Consider the following 19,967-nt stretch of genomic DNA (forward strand, 5'->3'; position numbering starts at 1 on the left):
GACCTGGCAACATTTTAGAAATCTGTGAGGGAGCCTTTTTTAATGAAGTCATACCTGAGCATTTAGATACTGAATTTTATTATACACACTTTCATGTCTCCCTTTTTAACAGGACATTAAACACATCAAACTTATATTTTAAAACTGTGTGTTGGTAGGTTACATTATGTATGAATTACATTTCATGAGAGTAAAGCAGCTGATCACGAGATGGTCAAAGCTACCATCCCTGCAGGGGCAGTCTGTCCATGCATTATTGCCATATGTGTGACATTTGGATGGAGAGCGATCACACCAGAAATGGAGGCAGGTTCATCTCTACTAGAACCATCCCAACCCAAACAGGTCCTACCACAGGTGGGTCAGCAGCACTGTTCCAGTCTGCCTTGATCTTCGTGGCTACCAACATGCTCGCCCCTTCTCAACATGCCCAACTCCTGGAATGTATTATACACATGGCCTGGGTCTGGGGTTACCAGGCAACTGCTCCCACTGCCTTCCCTGTGTTCCTCAGGTCTGTCCCTCCTAGTACCCTCCTGCCTGCTGTGCCTTGGCCAATGCCAGCAGCTCACCTGGAACGCTGCTCATACCCCCCTATACCTGCAGAGGTTCTAGTACATCCTGATGGAGGAATGTTGGGAGAGGAAAGGGAAAAAAGAAGTGCAATGGGAATCTCCACACTCTGATACCTGCAGGATCTATATACTATTAAGTAGAAAGATACACAGGTGTGGAATGCCTCCATTTGGGTGAAAAAATAGAAGACAGGATTAGATATCTTCTCACTAAATACACATGTAGGAAGGGGAAGACTAGGTGGCTGGGCACAAAGGTATGAGGAAAGATTTGTTTTGAATTTTGAAATGAAAATATAGTCCACAAAAATCAAACATCTGTATCATTTGAAAAAAGGTACAAAATAGTGTGCATAGTGACCTTGTGCAAAAAGAGACTAGATATACACTTCTGCTTGAATAAAATCTTTATGGAAGGATATTCAAGGAACTAGTAATAAGGGCTGTTTCTGGAGGGAATCTTGGTGCTGGGAAAAAGGGATGTGAGGAAGACATTTCTTACTGTCTTTTGTACATTCTTAATTCATCTTTCAAAGTAATAACAATGAAGTCTGGCTAATTTAACACCTGACAAAGATGTGAATAAAGAATATTGAAAACTATTACAAATCAATAATGAGATCAAACAACCCCATAAAAAATGGGCAAAACAGTCACAAAAGACCATACACTGTATGATTCCATTTATATCAAATATCCAGGCAAACCCATAGAGACATAATGTAAAGATGTAGTTACCAGGAGCCTGGGGGTGGGGAGAAGGGCTCCCCACCCATTAGTGACTGCTAATGGGTTTCTTTGTGGGTGATGAAAATGTTCTAATATTGACTGTGATGATGGTTGCACAAATCTATGTTAAAAACCATTAAATAAATTGTATACTATGTGAAATATACTTAATATCTTAACAAAGGTGTTATTTGCCTGCAAAATAGGCAAAAGATTTAAACAGATACTTCACAGAAGATACGCTCAGACATTCCACTTTGGATCAGACATTCCACTTTGAGGACTTTACCCAAGAGATGAAGACATATATCCACATGAAAACTTGTACATGAAAACTGACATAGAGGTTTTATTCATAAAAGCCCCAAACTGGAAATAACCCATATGTTCATCAATGTACATATGTATAAACAAATTGTAGTTAATCAATGCAACAGAATACATGATTACATTTATTTAAAATTCTGGAAAAGGCAAATCTAGTCCCCATGAAGAAAAAGCAGATCAGGGACTGCCTTGGGTCAGGAAACTGGGTGGTGAGGATCAACTGTATGGGGGCATAAGAGCAATTTTTGGAATGAGAGAACTGTTTCACATCCAGATTGTAGTGACAGTGATATGGGCAAACATATTCACCAAAACTCAAAGGGTGCATTTTATTTTGTATTAATTATATCTAATAATGCTGATTTTTTAAAACATATATATACATACACACACGTGTGTATGTATGTGTGTGTGTGTGTGGTGTGTGTGTACCTCACACACTGCCTGACCTAGTATTCCATTTCCAGGAATCTATCCATGGTAAAATACATGTATACTCAGATGTTCAAGGAAAAATCATTCTAATCAAATACTACACCGTTGTTTTTAAAATCCAGGTAGACATATACATATGTACTAACAGAGAAAAAATCAGCAAAGACATACCATTAGGTAAAAGAAGTAGGTTAAATAATGCATATCACATGTTCCCATCTGTTGAAAAATATGTAAAACAAATATGACCACAGTTCCATGATTGGAAGGCTGAAGGAAGACTTCAGGCCTTACTCTGTAACATTTCACTCATTTACAAAGTGAAAGTATTCATGAATTGCTTGGGTAGTTTTTTAAAGACTGAAAACAAAACAGGAAGTTTGGGTGTTTGTGTTTTTTTTTAAGAAGAGTCACCAAATTTGAGAAGGAATCATTCTTTAGTCAAAGCCAGGACATCAGCAAGAACAAAGATTTAGTAAAAATACAGTCTCTCTCTCACACACACACACACACACACACACACACACACAACATTTGCTACATCTGATAAAAAAGAGTATTGAGAGAAACTCCAAACTTAAATTCTCATCCCCCAAAAGTGCACACAGGGGACTCCTCCTGAGAAGAGGGTGTTCCTAGGTTCTGAGGCATCTCTGAGACTACAACCTCCTTCTAGAAGGGAACTAGACTGGGCATCCAAGTGTTTCTGTGGGTTTGTGACTTCACACTAAGCTAACCAAGGGGCAACACCTGACATTCGTTTGCTGCATGAAACAAACAGTCCCTCAAACTCATCTACAGTTTGATTTTTAGAAACTCAAATATTCAATAATTCTTACCACTCTCAACTCCCCAACAAAATCACTGAAGTGCCACCAGCTTGCAATTAAGAATGCCCGAACCTCTCTGGATGGGGGAGAGGACCTTGAGGGGTGATGTCAGAGCAGAGCTCTGGGAACTGGAAGCAGCTGTCCCTCCTGCAACTGGACGAAGGGATTTCCCCCGACTCACCTTGAAAGCTACAGCTCTTCCAGATATGGAACAAGCAGATCTGATCACTCTCCTCTTGGGTGGCAGTGTTTAGGGACAGAGAACCTGTGTCTCTTCTTTCTACAAAGAAAGACCACAAAGATGTGTCACCAGTGCTTCTGATATGGGGCTGGAGTAGTTCAAGGTACAAAGGAGAGAGAACAGAATTCATTCATTCCTCTGCATGAGGTAAAAGTGGGCAAGGCAACCTCACAAAATCTTATAATGTTCTAGATGAAAGCACCCTCAGACACACAGGTGGACCCTCTCCGCCTTCTAGGGAGAAATCCGGGAGCCCAAGGCCATATGACTGCTGCCAAATCCAGGACATCATTGCTGGGGTGAGCTTTTTCTCAGCTCTGGCTGTGCACCCAATTCACTAGGAGACCTGTTTGTAAACACAAGTGCTCAGCTCTCCCTCAGACTGACTCAATCAGAAGCTTTCAACAGTGGAACCTGGGACACTTTAATAGGGAGGGGTGGGGAACCACTAACCAACACATTTTCCTTCTATATCTACGGCTGTGATTATCCCACAGAACAAGTGAAGGCTGTATTTTATGAACTAGATTTGATTCCAAAAGCAAATGAACTATGAGAATTGGGTTCCAATAACAAGAAAAAATAATTAATGGAAAGCCTACAATTCAAAATGAAACCTAATTTAGGTTAATTATAAGAATTTCCCAGATGGCATAATGGTAAAGAATCCACCTGCCATTGCAAGGAGACACAAGAGATGCCAGTTTGATCCCTGGGTTGGGAAATATCCTGGAGTAGGAAATGGCAACCCACTCCAGTACTCTTGCCTGGAAAATCCCATGGACAGAGGAGCCTGATAGGCTGCAGTTCATGGGGTCACTAAGAGTCGGACGTGACTGAGTGACTTCACTTTCACTTTTCACTTTCATGAACTGGAGAAGGAAATGGCAACACACTCCAGTGTTCTTGCCTGGAGAATCCCAGGGACGGGGGAGCCTGGTGGGCTGCCATCTATGGGGTCGCACAGAGTTGGGCACGACTAAAGTGATGCAGCAGCAGCAGCAGACATCCACAGGCTGGACCTTAAAGCTCACACCTGTAGCACTTTAGAGGTTGCCTCCCTCTCCCTCCAGGGGCAGGTATCCTTCCCTGCCTTTTTAACAAGGCCATAATCCAACTGATACTCTTTAACAATCTATTAAAGCAAAATCGTTTGCTTCTAGGCTTCCTACTATTAGAAGAAACTAACCTAAAGGAATTGAAGAAAATGTAAAGGAAACATACAGTGAGGACACCTTTCAAATATAAATCTCAGATAAGTTTAGAGTGGTAAGTTAGTTCGCTGGTCATCCTGGCATTAATAATTTAGGAAGTGGTCTATTAAAAATCCTAGGTTATCAGTACAGCTAACAAGTTGGGGGAGCTGTGTCTCAGAGACACCAAGGTAGAACTAAGGCCCAGGACACTGCCAGGACATGGCAAGGACTCAAATTTGTTGAATGAGAAAATGGATTATCAGGATGGCCAGCCAGCAGCAGATAGTGTGAAATTCACAGGACACCAAAGCATAGATGCCTCCCTGGTACTGAATCATGATATTCACTTCCCACAGTGTAACAGGTACTCAAGAAATGCTTACTGGGACTTCCCTGGTGGTCCAGTGGTTAAGAATCCACCTTGCAATGCAGGGGACAGGAGTTTGATCTCTGGTCAGGGAACTAATAGCCGATTTGCGGCAGAGCAACTAAGCCCATGCAAGGCAATTAGAGAGTCTGTGCTCTGTGACAAAAGATCCCGTGTGATGCAATGAAGATCCCATGTGCCACAGCTAAGACCCGACACAGTCTAGTCACAAGCTTTATATAAAAAGAGAAATGCTTACTAAAGAAACAATCTCTGCTCAAAGTTCCCCCATATGCCTGTCGCTAAGCATGACATTCCTCAAAAAATAAAAATAACAAGTATCCTGGCAGGATCACCATTCAACAAGTCAGTGCCAACTGTGGCCCAGCACGTACCACTTGGAGATGAGCACTGAACAAAGTAAATCTGCAACGATGAAAAAAAATTCCATTCATGTCAAAAGAGAGCCAAAATTAAAATATGCTTCATTCAAAAAAATAGATAAAATGTGCCTCATGCACTTATTAAAAAAAAATCTCAACAGAACATAATGCAAAGGATGGCCCCAGAATTGTAGAGTATGGCATTCTTAACTGTGGGGTCCTTTACAGGAAAACAGGCTCTCCAGGGCGGAAGAGGGAAGACTAGATAGGGAGAAGCAGTATCACTCATCTCCATGCAGATCTCAGGCCCAGAGGGGATTCACCCACCGTCCACACCAACCCAAATTTGTTTAAAATGTGTTTGTTCATAGCTCTGATTTCAACTCATCTTCACAGCCCCCACTGGCTGGAAAGGGGTGGCCAACTCCCTTTTTCTCAGAGCAGCAAAGACTTGCCCAAAGTCACACATTCCATTTGGCAGCCAGCTGGAATCCAGGAGCCCCAGCCCAGAGCCTTACCAGAAGTCCCCTGTGACTGCGAGGGTGGAGGTGGCACCCGGATGGAGGCAGAGCTCTTACTCTTGATGTCATGAGCATTTCTGTAAATGGAAGGCAGCTTGCTCACCAGCTCCGGCCTCATACCCAACTTCTCCAGTTTTTCCAGGTTCTCAGAATTAGAGAAATCATGGGATCTCTTACAGCCAGTGCCAAACTTGCATTCACCCTGTGAAAAATACTGGCAGACATGGAGCTTGATACAGTGCTTTTTAAAGGAACAAGAGCCATACGGTCCATCTCCTTTGTTGTAATGAAGGCAGATCTGTTAACGAAGAAGGAAAAAAGACAGCAGCTTAGAAAGGCCTCACATGACACTACCTCCTTACTGAGCAGTCTCTGGTTAACTGATGTTCCTCCAGAGACCTAGCCAAGGCTGTGACCCTCTCGTGGGTCACAAGCTCTGAGAACACCCCTCACTCTAGATGGACAACTGCCCTTGGTAAATGGGAACCAAAAGGACAGCAGACTGCCCAGAGCAAGCCTCTCTGGTTGGGAAAAAAAAAAAAAAAACTTCCAGCTGATCAGAGCTGCTCCCTTCATGAGACAACATTTTAATAACTCACACAGGGAGCATCCTAACAATCCCTGCATTCTACTGACCGCCCCCACTTCACTGATTCACCAACTCCTTCTAACCCAGGACCTAGCTTCTCCCAACTCTTTCTTTCTCCAATTTAAGGTCAAAGAGGCTCTGAGGGTTTCAAGAAGGCCAAATACCGCCCTTTCAAAACAAGACTCAGTGAAGTTAACAAACTTGCTCTGAGTCACAGTTATCTAGTACACCTGGCACAGGTGGTGTCTGCTGAACTGGGTTGTTGGTAAGGTGGGGCTTGAACTTCAATCAGCTGTTTCTTCTCCTCTACATTCCACATTCCTAGAGCTGGGAACCAAGCCAGAGACCATCATGGGCCCACCCACTCAACTCATAGGCATCATATCAAACAGAGCGCTGCAGAACCCAGACCTAGATCATCAGGGACCACCTTCTGGGGATGGAAGCCCCGGGGAGAAGATGAGCCAACAGCTGGGCCCTAACTTTCATCCTGTCACTTACAAGCTGCCTGACCTCGAGCAGGCCACTCACCAGCTCTGAGATTCTGTTTCTTAATCCCCTAAATGGGACTAATGCCATCTACAAAGCTGGGCTATTGTGAGAATTAAATGAAAAATATATAAAGTGACTAGAACCAGTGGGTGCTCAGTTCATGGCAGCAGCCCCTCAACGGTCATCTGATGATGAGGGGACTAGCCTGAGAGCAGCAGTCCTGAAGGAAAGCAGCACTGGATCTGAGCTTATAGCCCATGTGATAGCACTGTGTCCTGAACCACCTCACACAGCCCAGGAGACAGACTGCACATTCCAGATGATTCACTTCTGCTGATTCACTTCTCACACCACTAACAAGGTGATTGCTCCAAAAAGTTAATGCCTACCTTCCCAACACAACCTCGCTCCAACTCCCTCCTGTGACACAGGAGGCTGTGCAGATGAACCTCCACCCACCTAGTTCTCTCTCTCCCTCCCACCCTAAATCCAGGTCATGCTGACGTACACACTGTGTCCTGACCAGGCAGGCTCTCTGCCTCCCTCTTCCCAGACCTTCATCCTCCACTCATCCTCCAGCACACTCAAAGCAACCACCATCTGCTCCAGGACTCCTTCCCTGGTGCCCAAACTGTGCCCCTGAGACCAGAGCACCAACTCCAACTAAAGCACTGACAATCCCACCTAAGCATTGACAACCAACAGCACCTTGCTATCAACCGCCAACTTGTCCCACCCAGTAGCTGTGCCCCGCCTGGAAGAGCAGAAGGGGCTTCTCATCTCCTTAATGCCAGTGCCTCACCTGTAGTGGATACGCAATAAAGATTAACTGAATTAAATTGATACTAATTTTCAAAAGGCAAAGAAAATCAATTAATACACATTATGTACCAGTCATTTGCTCTATAGCATCTTTCTCAAATAAGTGATTTCAATTGAATAATAATTCATTAAAATATAAATATTTTGTTATTAAATGTCATTAACATATATCCATCTCATCTCTGTCACCTCATCCAAGAAGGAGGGCCAGAACAGCCCACAGAACCCATGCTGGCCAGAGAATGACTGCTCAGATCTGCTGCAGAGCACAGCCAACACTCAGCCTGGCTGCCATCCTCCATACACAGAATCCCCGCCCTCAGAGGCAGGCCATTCTGGAGAGACACAGATATTGCCAACAGGGACTTCAGCTCAGAACTTTGTGCTGGCTGGGCAGAAGCTTTGGGGGAACTGCAGCACAGTCAGGATTCTTTCTGATCCAGTCTCCTTTCCTTCCCCTCTCCTGCCACAGATTTCAGGGCACCATCACCACATGGAGGCTCCCCCACCTTCCTCTGCTCCCCCAAAATAAATCTCTCTCACTTTCAATTACATCTTGGTGTCCACTTCTCTTAGGACTTGAACTCGTCCATGACCACTGCAGTGAGCTTCAAAACAAGTGGTTTCTGTCTGAAGTGCAGTATGAGAATTCACAATGACCCAAGTTAGAAAACTGCCCCACAGACCTCCAGAGCCCAGTGGTACCTGAATTTTTCTAAGTCCTGCTAGACAAGAAGGGGCTGGCTGGAATCCCAACCCCCACTAAGCTCTGTGTAACAACTGGCTGCAATCATTGGCCAAACAAGCTCCCCCAACTGCTGGGGTCCAGCCTCAGCAGAGTCCAGGGATACCCTCAAGATGAACGGCATTGGCGAACGAATGAATAACACGGGGAGACCAAGCTTCGGTGAGCGAGGCCCGTAACTTTATTTTCAAAAGGGGCTTTTATACCCTGACTTGTACATAGAGGAAAATGAAAGATGCAAGGTCATGCAGAGTCAGCTCAAACACTCCAGCGGTTTTGCCCTTATCGAAACCAGGATTTTTTCTGCATACCTTTCCCATTAACAAGGGTTCTATGTTGTGTACATTATCTTCTGGCCTTGGAGGCCCATTGACATTTTATGACCCTTTTTTTGATAAAGGTTGATCAACCAGAAAACCCGTTTTCCCTTGAAGTATTTTTTCTTTATACCTCTAATCTGTGTCAGCCTCAGAAAGTACTAAACAAAGTTACATTCTCATGGAGCAAAGGTGCAGTGGGTTACAACAAAAAAAAAAGAACTTATTAGCTCAAAGGTCTGATGTGGTTAATACCAAGGCTACTACTTGTTTTTCTTACATTCCAACTATATTAACTAATGCACTCCCAGGCACACAATGGATAAGGGATATGGGAACATGGCAGCAAGCACTGGCTCAACAATGAAACCCTTCACCAGTATTATTTTAATAAAACCTTTTTACCCCTCAAAGGGCTCTATATTTTTAGAATGCTTAGGGTTCCCGTGTCATGGTTGGGATGTTGTGAACAAGCATATGCGTAGGTACAAGAGTCTGGATAAACCTGCCAAACAAGCTAGAATGCTAACAGTGGGGTTTGAATTGAAATGCTCCTTTCATGTCCAGGAGACTTATCAACTAGAGCCCTAAGTTGATTTTCTCCAGAGAAAGGTGGTCGGGGATAGCCCCCTCTTAATGTCAGAAGAATTGGTGAAAGGCATAATACAGTAAACAGTAGATAGATTTTGGTTTGGGGTAGATGCTAGAGCAGGTCCAGGGAGTCCCTCGAGTCCTGATCTGCCTTGCTTGTCAGGTCTCCTCCGCATGACCTTGTCATGGGTGGGATCTCCCGTGCTGGCTCCTGGCACCCAACCTCACAGAAGCCCTGCAAAGGAGGTACCAGCCCAACTGACATAGAAGGAAACAAGGCTTCAAGAAGTGGCAAGGTTGGTGCAAGGTCACAGATCTAAAAATCAGCAGAGGCAGGAATCCAGTCCAGGGCTCCCGACAGGCAGACCTCAGTGATCACTGTTGGGCCCCTGGAGTTTCTTCTGCCATAGTGTTTCCCTGTCTTCCAACTTCCTGGCCTCTTCCTCATCACTTACCCTCGGGCCCACCCCTCCTGGCACTCACCTCTGGCAAGAGCAAGGGGTCGTTCTGAAACAGGAGCATGCAGAGCTCACCGTAGTTGAGGTGGTCCAAGCCATGTGTTTTCAGCACGCTCACGTTGTGATTGGACATCAAGTTGTGACCGTTCCTACAGTCCTTCCTGCAAACAAACAGGGCTAGGGTCACAGCTGAAATGTCTCCCCACCAAACTCTTATGCTGAAATCTTAACCCACAGGACTTCAGAAGTGACTGTATTTGGAGTCTTTCAAAAAAGTGACTAAGTTAAAAATGAAGTCACAGTGGGGGTGGGGGGGGGAGCAGGGGCTAATCCAATCTGACTGGTGTCTTTATTAAAAAAAGGCAGGGGGATCAGGACACAGAGAGAAGACAATGTGAAGATACAAGGAGAAGATGGCATCTACAAGCCAAGGAGAGATGCCTCAGAATATGTTGACAACATGACCTCTGACTTCTAGACTCCAGAACCGTGAAAAAATAAGTTTCTTAAGCTACCCAGTCTGTGGAACCTTATTACAGCAGCCTGAGCAAACTGAAATGACTGGCAAAATCAATCTTTAAGATAATTTTTCAGGAATAGTTCCTGACATTGTTTAAAAAATCAGAGAAAACCTGCATGTCCATTAAAAATCATAGTGCTCATCTGTAAAAGAAGAGATGGTACCTTGTGAGTTCTAGGCCCAGGGAAGCACCTCTCAGCAGGTATTTAGTGAGACTTACAGGGCCATTTCCTGAACAGTCAGTGTGCCAGTCACTGAGCACTTACTGGCATTTAACATTGGCTGAATAAATGAGTGTGGATGGCTTATGATTACAGGTGTGTATACACACACATACACAGACACACCATTGAGGCCCAGCCCTTTTTTCTGCTCCCTTCTTCCAGTCTTTTGATCAACAATTGCCTCTTGAAAACTCACTGTGAGCCAGGAACTGGCACTATGCCCCAAAGAGCCAAAGATAAGCCTTCAAATGATCACCTGGGTCAACAGAACCCAGCAGAGTCAGGTAAATCACACCTGCTTGACTCAGACACTGCCATAGCTATGATAAGCATCTCAAAAGAAAACTGAATCACTGACCAAACCCATACTTCCCCTGGGCTCCCCCAATGCAGTAAAGAGCAACTTCCCTCTTCCACTGCACAGGCCAAAAACCATGGAGTCATCCAACCCCGCTCCTCTCTAGTGGATACACAGACATTGAGATGACTCTAAAATGTGGGAAGTGCAAGGTCAGCTGTGCTCAGAATCCATCAGCAAACAGAGCGGCACCTGATCCTGACAGGAGTGGGGAAGCAATCAGGGAGGGTGCCTGAATGGTATAAAGTCTAAGCCTGACACTAAGGGCTGAGGAACCAGGCACGGAGAGCAGAAAAGACCATTCTAGGCAGAAAAGTGAGTGTTAAGTCGCTCAGTAGTGTCTGACTCTTTGTGATCCCATGGACTGCAGCCTGCCAGGCTTCTCTGTCTATGGAATTCCCTAGGCAAGAATACTGGAGTGGGTAGCCCTTCCTTTTTCCAGGGTATCTTCCTGACCCAGGGATCGAACCATCTCCTGCACTGCAGGCGGATTCTTTAAGATCTGAGGCACCAGGGAAGCCGCATTCTGGGCAGAGGGGCTTCATAATTACAATGATCATGATGATGATGATGGCTACTAAAAGGGCATTTACCACAAACCAGGGTTTGCTTAAATGTTTTGTGAGTTAACTCATAGTGTCCTCAACAAGCCTATAAGGTGGGTAATACCATCCCATTTTGGAGATAAGAGAACTGAGGCTCAGATAAAAACTAATTTGCCCAAGATCACTCAACTAGCAAGGGGCAGAGCCAAGGCAGAGACAAGGCAAGCTTATCTTGGGGCTGGGTTCTTGACCACTTGCTCACTGTCCCCTAAGCAAAGGATGGAATAAGGGACCTGGGACCCTCTCCAGAGGTCACCAACAAAAGCAGCAGTGATGATCTATGTCTGCAACAGCTGATCCTGCAGTTGAGGAGGACAGAGAGCTTCACAGGGAAAGCACAGAACATGCAGCTGACCACACCCACTCTCCCTTACGTGATTCGGAAACAGTCAAAGAAGGAAAGTTCAAGAAACTGTCCTGTGTGAACCACAAAGACAACGGAAAAAAAAAAAAAACAGAACTCAAGATCATCCAGGCCTATAAATACTAGACTTCCAAAACAAAACCTGACCCCAATTTTGGGAATTAGCCTATCTAAAGATAGCAGGTCTGCTGTCTTTATTTTACCAACTACAGACATCAACAAGACCCACTAGTGATCTGTCAGTAGACCCCTCCATCTACCACCTACAGTATCTGCCTTTCTCTCTGCATGCTGCTCCTCCTTCCACCCTGAGATGCTGCCTCTCCACCAGCCCCTGAAGGCTCAATTGCCCTGGCGCTCCACTCTCAGCTTGCACCTCAGATCAGACCCACCCTTGCTGCTGCAGCCATAGTAAATGCTGCCCCAAAACTCCCAAAACCTGCATCTCAGTGTCCTGGCAATCCTCCCAAGTTTCAGACCTGGAGAGCTACCCTTTGGGCACTCTTCAAAACAAAACCCTCTCCCACTGTCAACAGTAAGAAAGATGTCATCTCCGAGTGAACGATAATAAAGAAAAATGAGTCATCAATTCTCGAATCCTGTCACCCTCCTCTTACCAACTCTCCCAAATTTCTCATACATACATCTGTTCCTCATAAGGCCTTATCTGGGTCTTGAAATATTTGAATCTAAGGATTTCTGGGCAGCTGCTTCTCAGGGACATTTACCAGCTCCTTCTGCATCCAGGCAGAGACATCCTGGGTCATGGACAGAAAAATAGCTACCATTCCAGAACTGGCCCATAAAAATCTCCCACTAGCCCTCTACTATCCATCTGCTCTACCTACTCCTTGGAACCTGATACCCAGACGGCCTTTAAGAGTCATGGGTTGAAGAGGACAGAGTGTAGGTCTGCCAGCCTGGGTCCCTAAATGACTATATGGATCAAGGTCCATACTTCACGCTGTTAAATCTCACAATTAGACCTGATGTGAGCATGAAATAAGGTCTACCCTGTTGAGGCAGAAAAAAGAAAAATAACTAAAATTCTTCCAGATGACTGGACTAGCTTCCAAACGGAATCATCATAGCCTCCTCTAAATGAGCATGCATACCACTATCTAAGCTATCTTCCTACAATGCACACCTGATGGCTGCGCTCTTCTGCTACTTGACGGGCTCCCATTACCTTCAGGGTGAGGTCCAAATTCTTTAGCATTTACCTCTTGAATCTACTCCACAAATCTCACTGAGCGCCTGCCAGGTGCAGAGCACAGAACTGAGGGCCGGGAGAGGCCAGCCAGGACGAAGACGGAGGGGTCTCTGTTCTCCTGAGTTTACGTTCTACTGAAAACAGTGGGGAGGCCATGATGGGCGCTATGAGAAAAATAAACAGAACGTGATGGAGAAGAAAGAAAGAGGCTCAAAGGAAAGAGATGCCTGAGTCGAGTCCTGAAGGATACACCAGGCAAACTAGGAAAGGCGGTCCAGGAGAGCAGAGGTCACCCGATGAGCAAAGGCTGGAGTTATACCCGGCCGGAAGGGCACCCTGAGGAGCCCAGGATGGAGCGCCGGCGAGGACCCGTTCAGTTCCCTCAGGGGCACTGGGGGCCAGGGTTAGAAGCTTGCATTGTATTTCAAATGCAACGGAAGCCGCTGGCGTCTAGTCAGCAGGTGAAGAGCTTTCAAAAGATCCCTTCCACGGCGGGGCAGAGAGCGCTGAGCTGCCCTCAGAGCGGGCTGTGGGCCCCGGGGGCCGCGGGCCCACCCCCACCCCGGTTCGGCCACTCCCAGGCTTTCCCTCCCCGTGCTGGGCCCTCGGTCCCTCTCCGAGGCCACCGCTCGACGCGGAGGCCCACGTCCAGTTCCACGTATTCAGAAAGCGCTCAATAAACGTTCGCTGAAGAGAAAGGGGGGGAGGGGCACAGGCCAAGGTACAGCCCCCTCATAATCTCTCCCCAAAAATGACGAAGGGCGGGGAGCGAAGAAGACGCCCTCCCCGCGGTCGGGCTCCCGGCGCGGCGCCTTACCCGTCCCTGAGGATCTTGCACTTGCCGTAGAACAAGAACTTGCAGAGGTGCAGCTGCGCGCACAGCCCCGCGCAGCCCGGCTTCGGGCCCAGATGGGCGCCGCAGAGCCGCAGCGGCGACACGGCCAGCACCACGCGCTCGACGGCCGCCGCGCCCGCCCCGGCCGCCCGCCGCGCCACCACGAAGCGCCCGCGCTCCCGCAGCAGCCGGTCCAGCACGTCGCCGCCGACGCTCGGCCGCACGCGGCGCCGTAGCTCCTCCAGCTCCAAGGCGCCCCCGGCCGCGCACAGCACCTGGGTCACCTCACGGAGGAGGGCGGCCGGCGCCATGGTCGTCGGGCCCGCGACTGGAGGGGCGCAGGCGGCTCCCGCGGGGAGGAGACTGCGGCCGAAAACGAAACTGAAAGCTCCCCCCGACCGGGGGAAAACAGAACCCATTGGCTTCGCCACGCCTCCGGCTCTCGGCTGAGCGGAGCTCGGCGCCTTCCGGCACCGGGCCCCTCAGCTGTGCGCGCCCGCCCCGTCGGAAGCCCGCAGGAGCTTCTTCAGCGGCCGGGGGACTCGGCGACGAGTCCCCTCAGAGTGCTGACAGGAAGCGTCGACCCAGCCTAGGGGTCGCGCTTGGCGTTCTGGTAGCGCCTTCGCCGGGACGAGGGTGGGTGGGGCCGCCCGGGAGCGCGCGCCGCCCGCTTTTGACTCCGGGCGTCGGGAAATAGCGCGGCAGGCGGACCGCGCACCTTTGCGCCGGGCGCTGGGCGGAGCGGCCTGGGACGCGCACTTGCGAACCGCCAGGCGGCGTCGCCAGAGTCAAACGTTAGACGCTGAGGGAAACCGGGAAGACGCCCTGGGGCCCCCTCAGGTGGAAGCAATCACCCAGAGTCGCAAAGGCGGCCTCAGTGTTCCTTTCTCTTCGACGCGGGCTGTGAATCCCTTGTTTTAAACGCGAAAATCCCTTTTTTTTCAAAGGAAAAGCCATTTCTCCCCGCGCCTGCTGAATGGGGTATATTAAACGCCATGGGGGCACAGGAACACCTCACGGACATGGCTGACTGACATGTGACGTGTTAAAGCCCTTTGGGAAAATAATCCCGAAACAGTTACTAATGTTTAATGTGCGTGATCTTTGACCCAGCCATTTTTCTGAGAATCTTCTAGAAGTAAAAGGAACGGTAGATAAGGTACATACAGAAGCATTTGTGTGGAGGAAGTAGGGTGATGGGAGCAACGCGGTTGATCGTTATCCAGACTGGGACACAGCTCTAACCAGCGTGCGTTAAATCTGTGCCTATTGACCTGGAAAGACATCTATGATGTGAAGTGAAAACAGAAAGCTGTATAAAAATGTCTAAATTGGTAGCAAGAAGCGAATCCCGTGTGTGTGTGTGAGAATGTGAATGTGGTGGAATATTTTTGAACGGGCGGAGAAAGCTGAGGCAGGACCAGGGCTGTGGGCACTGATATTGTAGGAAGTATGCAGTAGGAGGTGTTGGCAAAGTGGGAAAGAAAGTTGAGGGGCGGAAAGATTGTGCGGAAAAAAATACTTACCGTATTCTATTAACTTAAAATGAACATAAAATTCTAGTTTTAATATTACTACCAAAGTGCTATTAAGAGCTGTTAAGCTACCAAAGATCTATTAAGTGTATGGATGAAGGGTAGATAGTAACACGAACAGATGAAAATGAATTAGTTAGGGGATGGAGTGAGGAGCAATTTTTCTCCTGGATTTTAATTGCTTAAAAAAATTGTCGTGTATTTTTTAATAAAATTGTATTTTACGTTCAGTTTTATTTATTTTTGGCCATGCTATGGGGCTTGCAGGTTTAGTTCCCTGAACAGGGATTGAACCTGGGCCCCCGTAGTGAAAGTGCTGAGTCCTAACCACTGAATCACCAGGGAATTTACTAAACTTTTAAATTTTAATTGTGGTTTTAGTACAGTTTGACAATAAAATAACATTTTTTTAAAAAAGGTGATTTTGCTGTCTGAAAGCTTGGTTTGCCTCTTGGTGGGTGTTGAGCCAAAAGACACAACCAAGTCAAAGATCCATCAGAAGAAAGAAGGATTTATTACCTGCAGCAAGTAAGAACACTGGTGATCTTTCCTAAGGCAGTGTCTCCCCAAACAGCAGAAATGGGGAAGCTTTAAGCTAAGGGTATATGCATATTCATGAAAGGACTTGAGTAGAAGTCAGCATAGAATTGGGGTAGACTGACAGAGCCCAAGCTTTAACTGATTGCAGTCATAAGGTTCAGAAGAGGTCAACATCTGGCCTTAGTTTCCAGTTGATCTGCTGGTTGAGCACCTGTTGTTGCTTAGTTGCTAAATTGTGTCTGACTCTTCAACCCCATGGACTGTAGCCTACCAGGCTCTTTTATCATGGGATTTCTCAGGTAAGAATACCAAGGTGGGTTGCCATTTCCTTCTCCAGGTTGAGCACCTGAGGGGTGGTTAACTTCTGCAGAACAGCTCAAGAAAGTGCTTCAGACTCATCTTTACCATTGAAACAGAACTGGGAGTCTTTACAACTGCTTTGTTATCTTTGCTGTTGTTACTTCTCTTGCCTGTTAACAGTTTGTCCTTTTGTTCCCTTAAGATCAGTATTACTGAGACTTGTTCAAGGGCAAGCATTGTGGCCAGAACTAGATCTCAAAATAGCTTAGGCCTAAAATGGCTTCAGCCAAAATGGCTTCTCTTCTGTCAAGGAAGCCATGCTTGGTTTCTTTCCCCGGGGATCCCTTACTTTATCTGCTTACAGGATAACAGTGGAGGCAGAGGTTGTAATATGTACAAATCTAGGAATGCTAAAGATTGCCATCATTCATTAGAGGCTTGGAAGATACAAGGAAGGATTCTTGGGAGCCTTCAAAGGAAACACAGCCCTGCCAATGTCTTGATTTCAGATTTATAGCCTCCAGATCTGTGGGAGAATAGATTTCTGTTGTGTTAAGCCCAGTACTTTGTTATTGCAGCCCAGGAAACTAATTTAGGCTTCTATTTTCCCAGTAGGACATGGAGAAGGATTATCAGCTGCAAGTGGGGCTAGAGTAGGGGCCAGGGAGGGAGAAGGTAGGGGCCAGGGAGGGAGAAGATACGACCCAAGGATCATATCAATGGCTAGATTAGTTGCTTCCAATTTTCAGGGAAGTTGGGTTCAGCTTGGATTTGGGTTTTTCCCTTTGAATTCAACCTTGAATGGAGATCAGAGCAAGTTTTAGAAGGCTTTTGCAAAGGATAAATTGTATTAATAGATCATGAAAACCAGTCTGGGTTAAAAGGATAGGGAAGGTGAAGGGAGTGTAAGAGATAATAATTGGACATCCAAGTTAGAACGACCCCTGGGGGGAAAAAATTGTAGGGATGAAAACCTGGGGAATACATGACATAGAGTAGATAAGTAAATAAAGACAATAGACAATAGTGAAGGCATAGAAAGTAAAAAGAGTTGGGAGGATAGAAGATGGTGAGCAGAAAGTGGTGACTTGAAACTTAGTAGAATTTGTCTATGAGGGAATTAAATCCTTATATAGGGATTGAACTTGTTTTGAAATGTCCTGCTGCTGTTTATGGGAAGTTGAAGTCACCTCATTTATTCTAGGAACAATCACTGTGTAACCCCTCTGTAGTGTGTATTATAGGGAACATGGGCGTCTCATTGTCTGAGCAACCCTATAACAAGACCTTGTTACTTTGTGGCTTGACCACACTGCCCTCCCAATACCCTGGGTTACACAGAGCTGGTCTCTGGGGAGGAGGAGAGGACAGCAATTCCTTCCTTGATCATCACCCTGCCCGGAATTAAAGCAGAAGGAGCAGCACCCATGAAGGGCCCTGCCTCAAAACTCTGGAAATCCTGCTCTGTGGAATCCAGTAACACCTTCAGGAAGCACCTTTTCCTTTTGATAGAAAAAAAAAAAAGTCCTCTCATAATCTAATCTGTGTAGTTTTACACAGTAACCATTAGAATAATCTATATTTCAAATCAAGTCACATAAAGTTTGCAAAGCATTACCATAAAATTTTCAGTTTTAGGTTCTAAGGGAGGGGGAGGTTGGGGGAGGGAATGATGAAAATGAGGACTATCCATATTTGTTCACCTGTTTATTCAATGTATTTTTAGTATGCTAAACTCTGGGGATGCGAAGAACTGACTCATGATAAAGACCCTAATGCTGGGAAAGATTGAAGGCGGGAGAAGGGGACGACAGAGGATAAGATGGTTGGATGGCATCACCTACTCAATGGACATGAGTTTGAGTAAACTCCAGGGGTTGGTGATAGACAGGGAGGCCTGGCATGCTGCAGTCCACGGGGTCGCAAAGAGACACGACCGAGTGACTGGACTGAACTGAACTGAAACTCTGGGGAGGTGCTGATGATAGAAAACACATGTAGTCCCAGCCCTAAACTCAGGCTGCTAGTTCAGACAAAACAAGGGACTCTGCAGAGTGAGAAATGGAGCACACACATGGCTGAGAACAGAGGTGGAGGGAGTGTTTTCCCCCTGGTGACTGGCTGTGTGTCCCATTCAGCATCCTGACCCAGCCCATCCCTGCTAGGCTGCACCTGCTCCTAGACTGCACCCCGGGGAGCAGAAGTGATAGGGCCAGAGAAAAGGGACAAAGTAAGTGATTAAATAGTTATTCCCACTGGGGGACTGTAAGTAGAAAAAATATGGGAAACCCCTATAAGTTAATGGTTACTCAAGAAAGCAGGGTTGCTTAGCAACAAAATGCTAAGAAGCTTGTTAGCAACAATGCAGCAGAAGCATGAGACATGCCCAGAAACAATAAAACAATGGTGGCATGAGGGCTACATACTGCCCAGTGAGCTCAGTAAGTTAATGATCCCTAGGATATGCTTTCTACATACTTAAAAAACAATTTGTGGACCTAGCTTGGCCTTGTAGACAAGAAAACTCCCCTGCTCAACCTGGAGGGGATGATGATGGAAGCATAAAGTCTACTCAAGAAAAACAGTTATTCTCCCCCTCCCCTTTTCCTCTGACTATAAAACTGTAGCCCAATAAGTTCTTGTGGCCTAACATTTCTTGCCCACCCGTTTGTAAGCTTCACAAGCGTCCTATTCTGATGAATCACTTCTTATCACTGCCTCTGGTTGAATTCTTTTCTGCACTAATACTAAGGACTATGGTATAGCAGAGCTCTTCAGAGCCCCTGAAATGACACCTAATGGTTTCAAAAGGGCTGATTTCTGATGGGTGTGAATAGATACATGGTATAATTAGCATCTTGGGGCAGCTAATCTATAACCTGTGATTTGTCTTTTTTAATTACAAAATTGAAGTGTTATTTGAATTAGGAAAAAAGAAAAAACCCAAATCATAAAACCAGAGTGTGTGCAGATTCCCAGCTTCAGTGACCCCTCTGTCCTATTCCCATTCCCCAGAGGTCATCCACCACCCATGGGAGTTATTCCAGAACCTGAAATGTATCTCAAGTTCCCTAGGTAGGGCAGCTTCTAGAATAAATGCTCAAGGGAAGGTCAAAGTACCATCTTAATATTACTGTGAACCTTTTGCTCCAAGTTATATCTGCCACATGTATTACTTTCTGTTTTTAAGCCCTTCATTTTTTTCCTCTTTGTCCAACTCTGGCATAGAAGGAATATGAATCTACAAAACTTCAGAACTGTCTTTTTAATAAAGCATAAAGCGTATTTCTGGGCCGAACAGTAGTAGGAGTCCAGCAAGGAAGGAGAATATGGGGGACTTAAAAGTGAATGATGATGTGTGCATGGTGATTGGGGTGGGAGTGGGAGGGAAGCCAGGCTCTGGAAATCAGAGCCTCTCTATTAGCAGGCGCAGGCAGAACGAACAGTCTTTCTCCTTCCTCATCTGGGCCAATCCCCTCACGGAGCCAGCAGCCAAGGGGCTGAACAGGATGGCAGAGGCCACAGGGAAGGGCTTCAGGGGCAGGGGCAGCACATCCCGCAGGGAGCGCTGGCCAGGCTGGTGGAGGGTGTGCAGGCATGGCCTTTACACAGACTCTGGGGGCTGCAACTGTGGGGATTCAAGCTTGCTTCCTGCGTCACGTGCCCCTTGTTTACAGCCAGAAGGTGGGTCCCTAGAAGAGAAATCTCAGCCTTTTTATGTGCACCCAGCCCCTGGGAAAGTACAGACTCAAAACTTCAGTTGTGTGACAGGAAACTTCTGTTAAAAAATATGTTTTGGATCCCAAATGGGTGCCTACAAAGAAAATTTTAGAACACAACCATTCCTAAAGACCA

The 19,967-nt window shown here is 46.4% G+C and overlaps 1 protein-coding gene across 2 annotated transcripts in view; it reads right to left on the bottom strand.

Moving 5' to 3' along the window:
* The window catches only part of PARP12 (poly(ADP-ribose) polymerase family member 12), a 45,481-nt gene extending 30,404 nt beyond the window's left edge, over positions 1–15,077 (bottom strand). For both annotated transcript variants that reach the window (XM_040259991.1, XM_040259990.1), the window contains exons 1-4: positions 13,720–15,077; positions 9,644–9,779; positions 5,602–5,902; positions 3,078–3,176 (exon numbers count right to left, since the gene is read on the bottom strand). In XM_040259991.1, coding sequence (XP_040115925.1) covers positions 3,078–3,176; positions 5,602–5,902; positions 9,644–9,779; positions 13,720–14,156 — 973 coding nt within the window. In that variant the 5' untranslated portion in view covers positions 14,157–15,077. The remainder of the gene's footprint in view (positions 1–3,077; positions 3,177–5,601; positions 5,903–9,643; positions 9,780–13,719) is intronic.
* Positions 15,078–19,967: the final 4,890 nt, after the last annotated feature.

The sequence above is a fragment of the Oryx dammah genome, unplaced genomic scaffold (assembly GCF_014754425.2).
Source record: "Oryx dammah isolate SB20612 unplaced genomic scaffold, SCBI_Odam_1.1 HiC_scaffold_18, whole genome shotgun sequence".
Classification (NCBI taxonomy): domain Eukaryota; kingdom Metazoa; phylum Chordata; class Mammalia; order Artiodactyla; family Bovidae; genus Oryx; species Oryx dammah.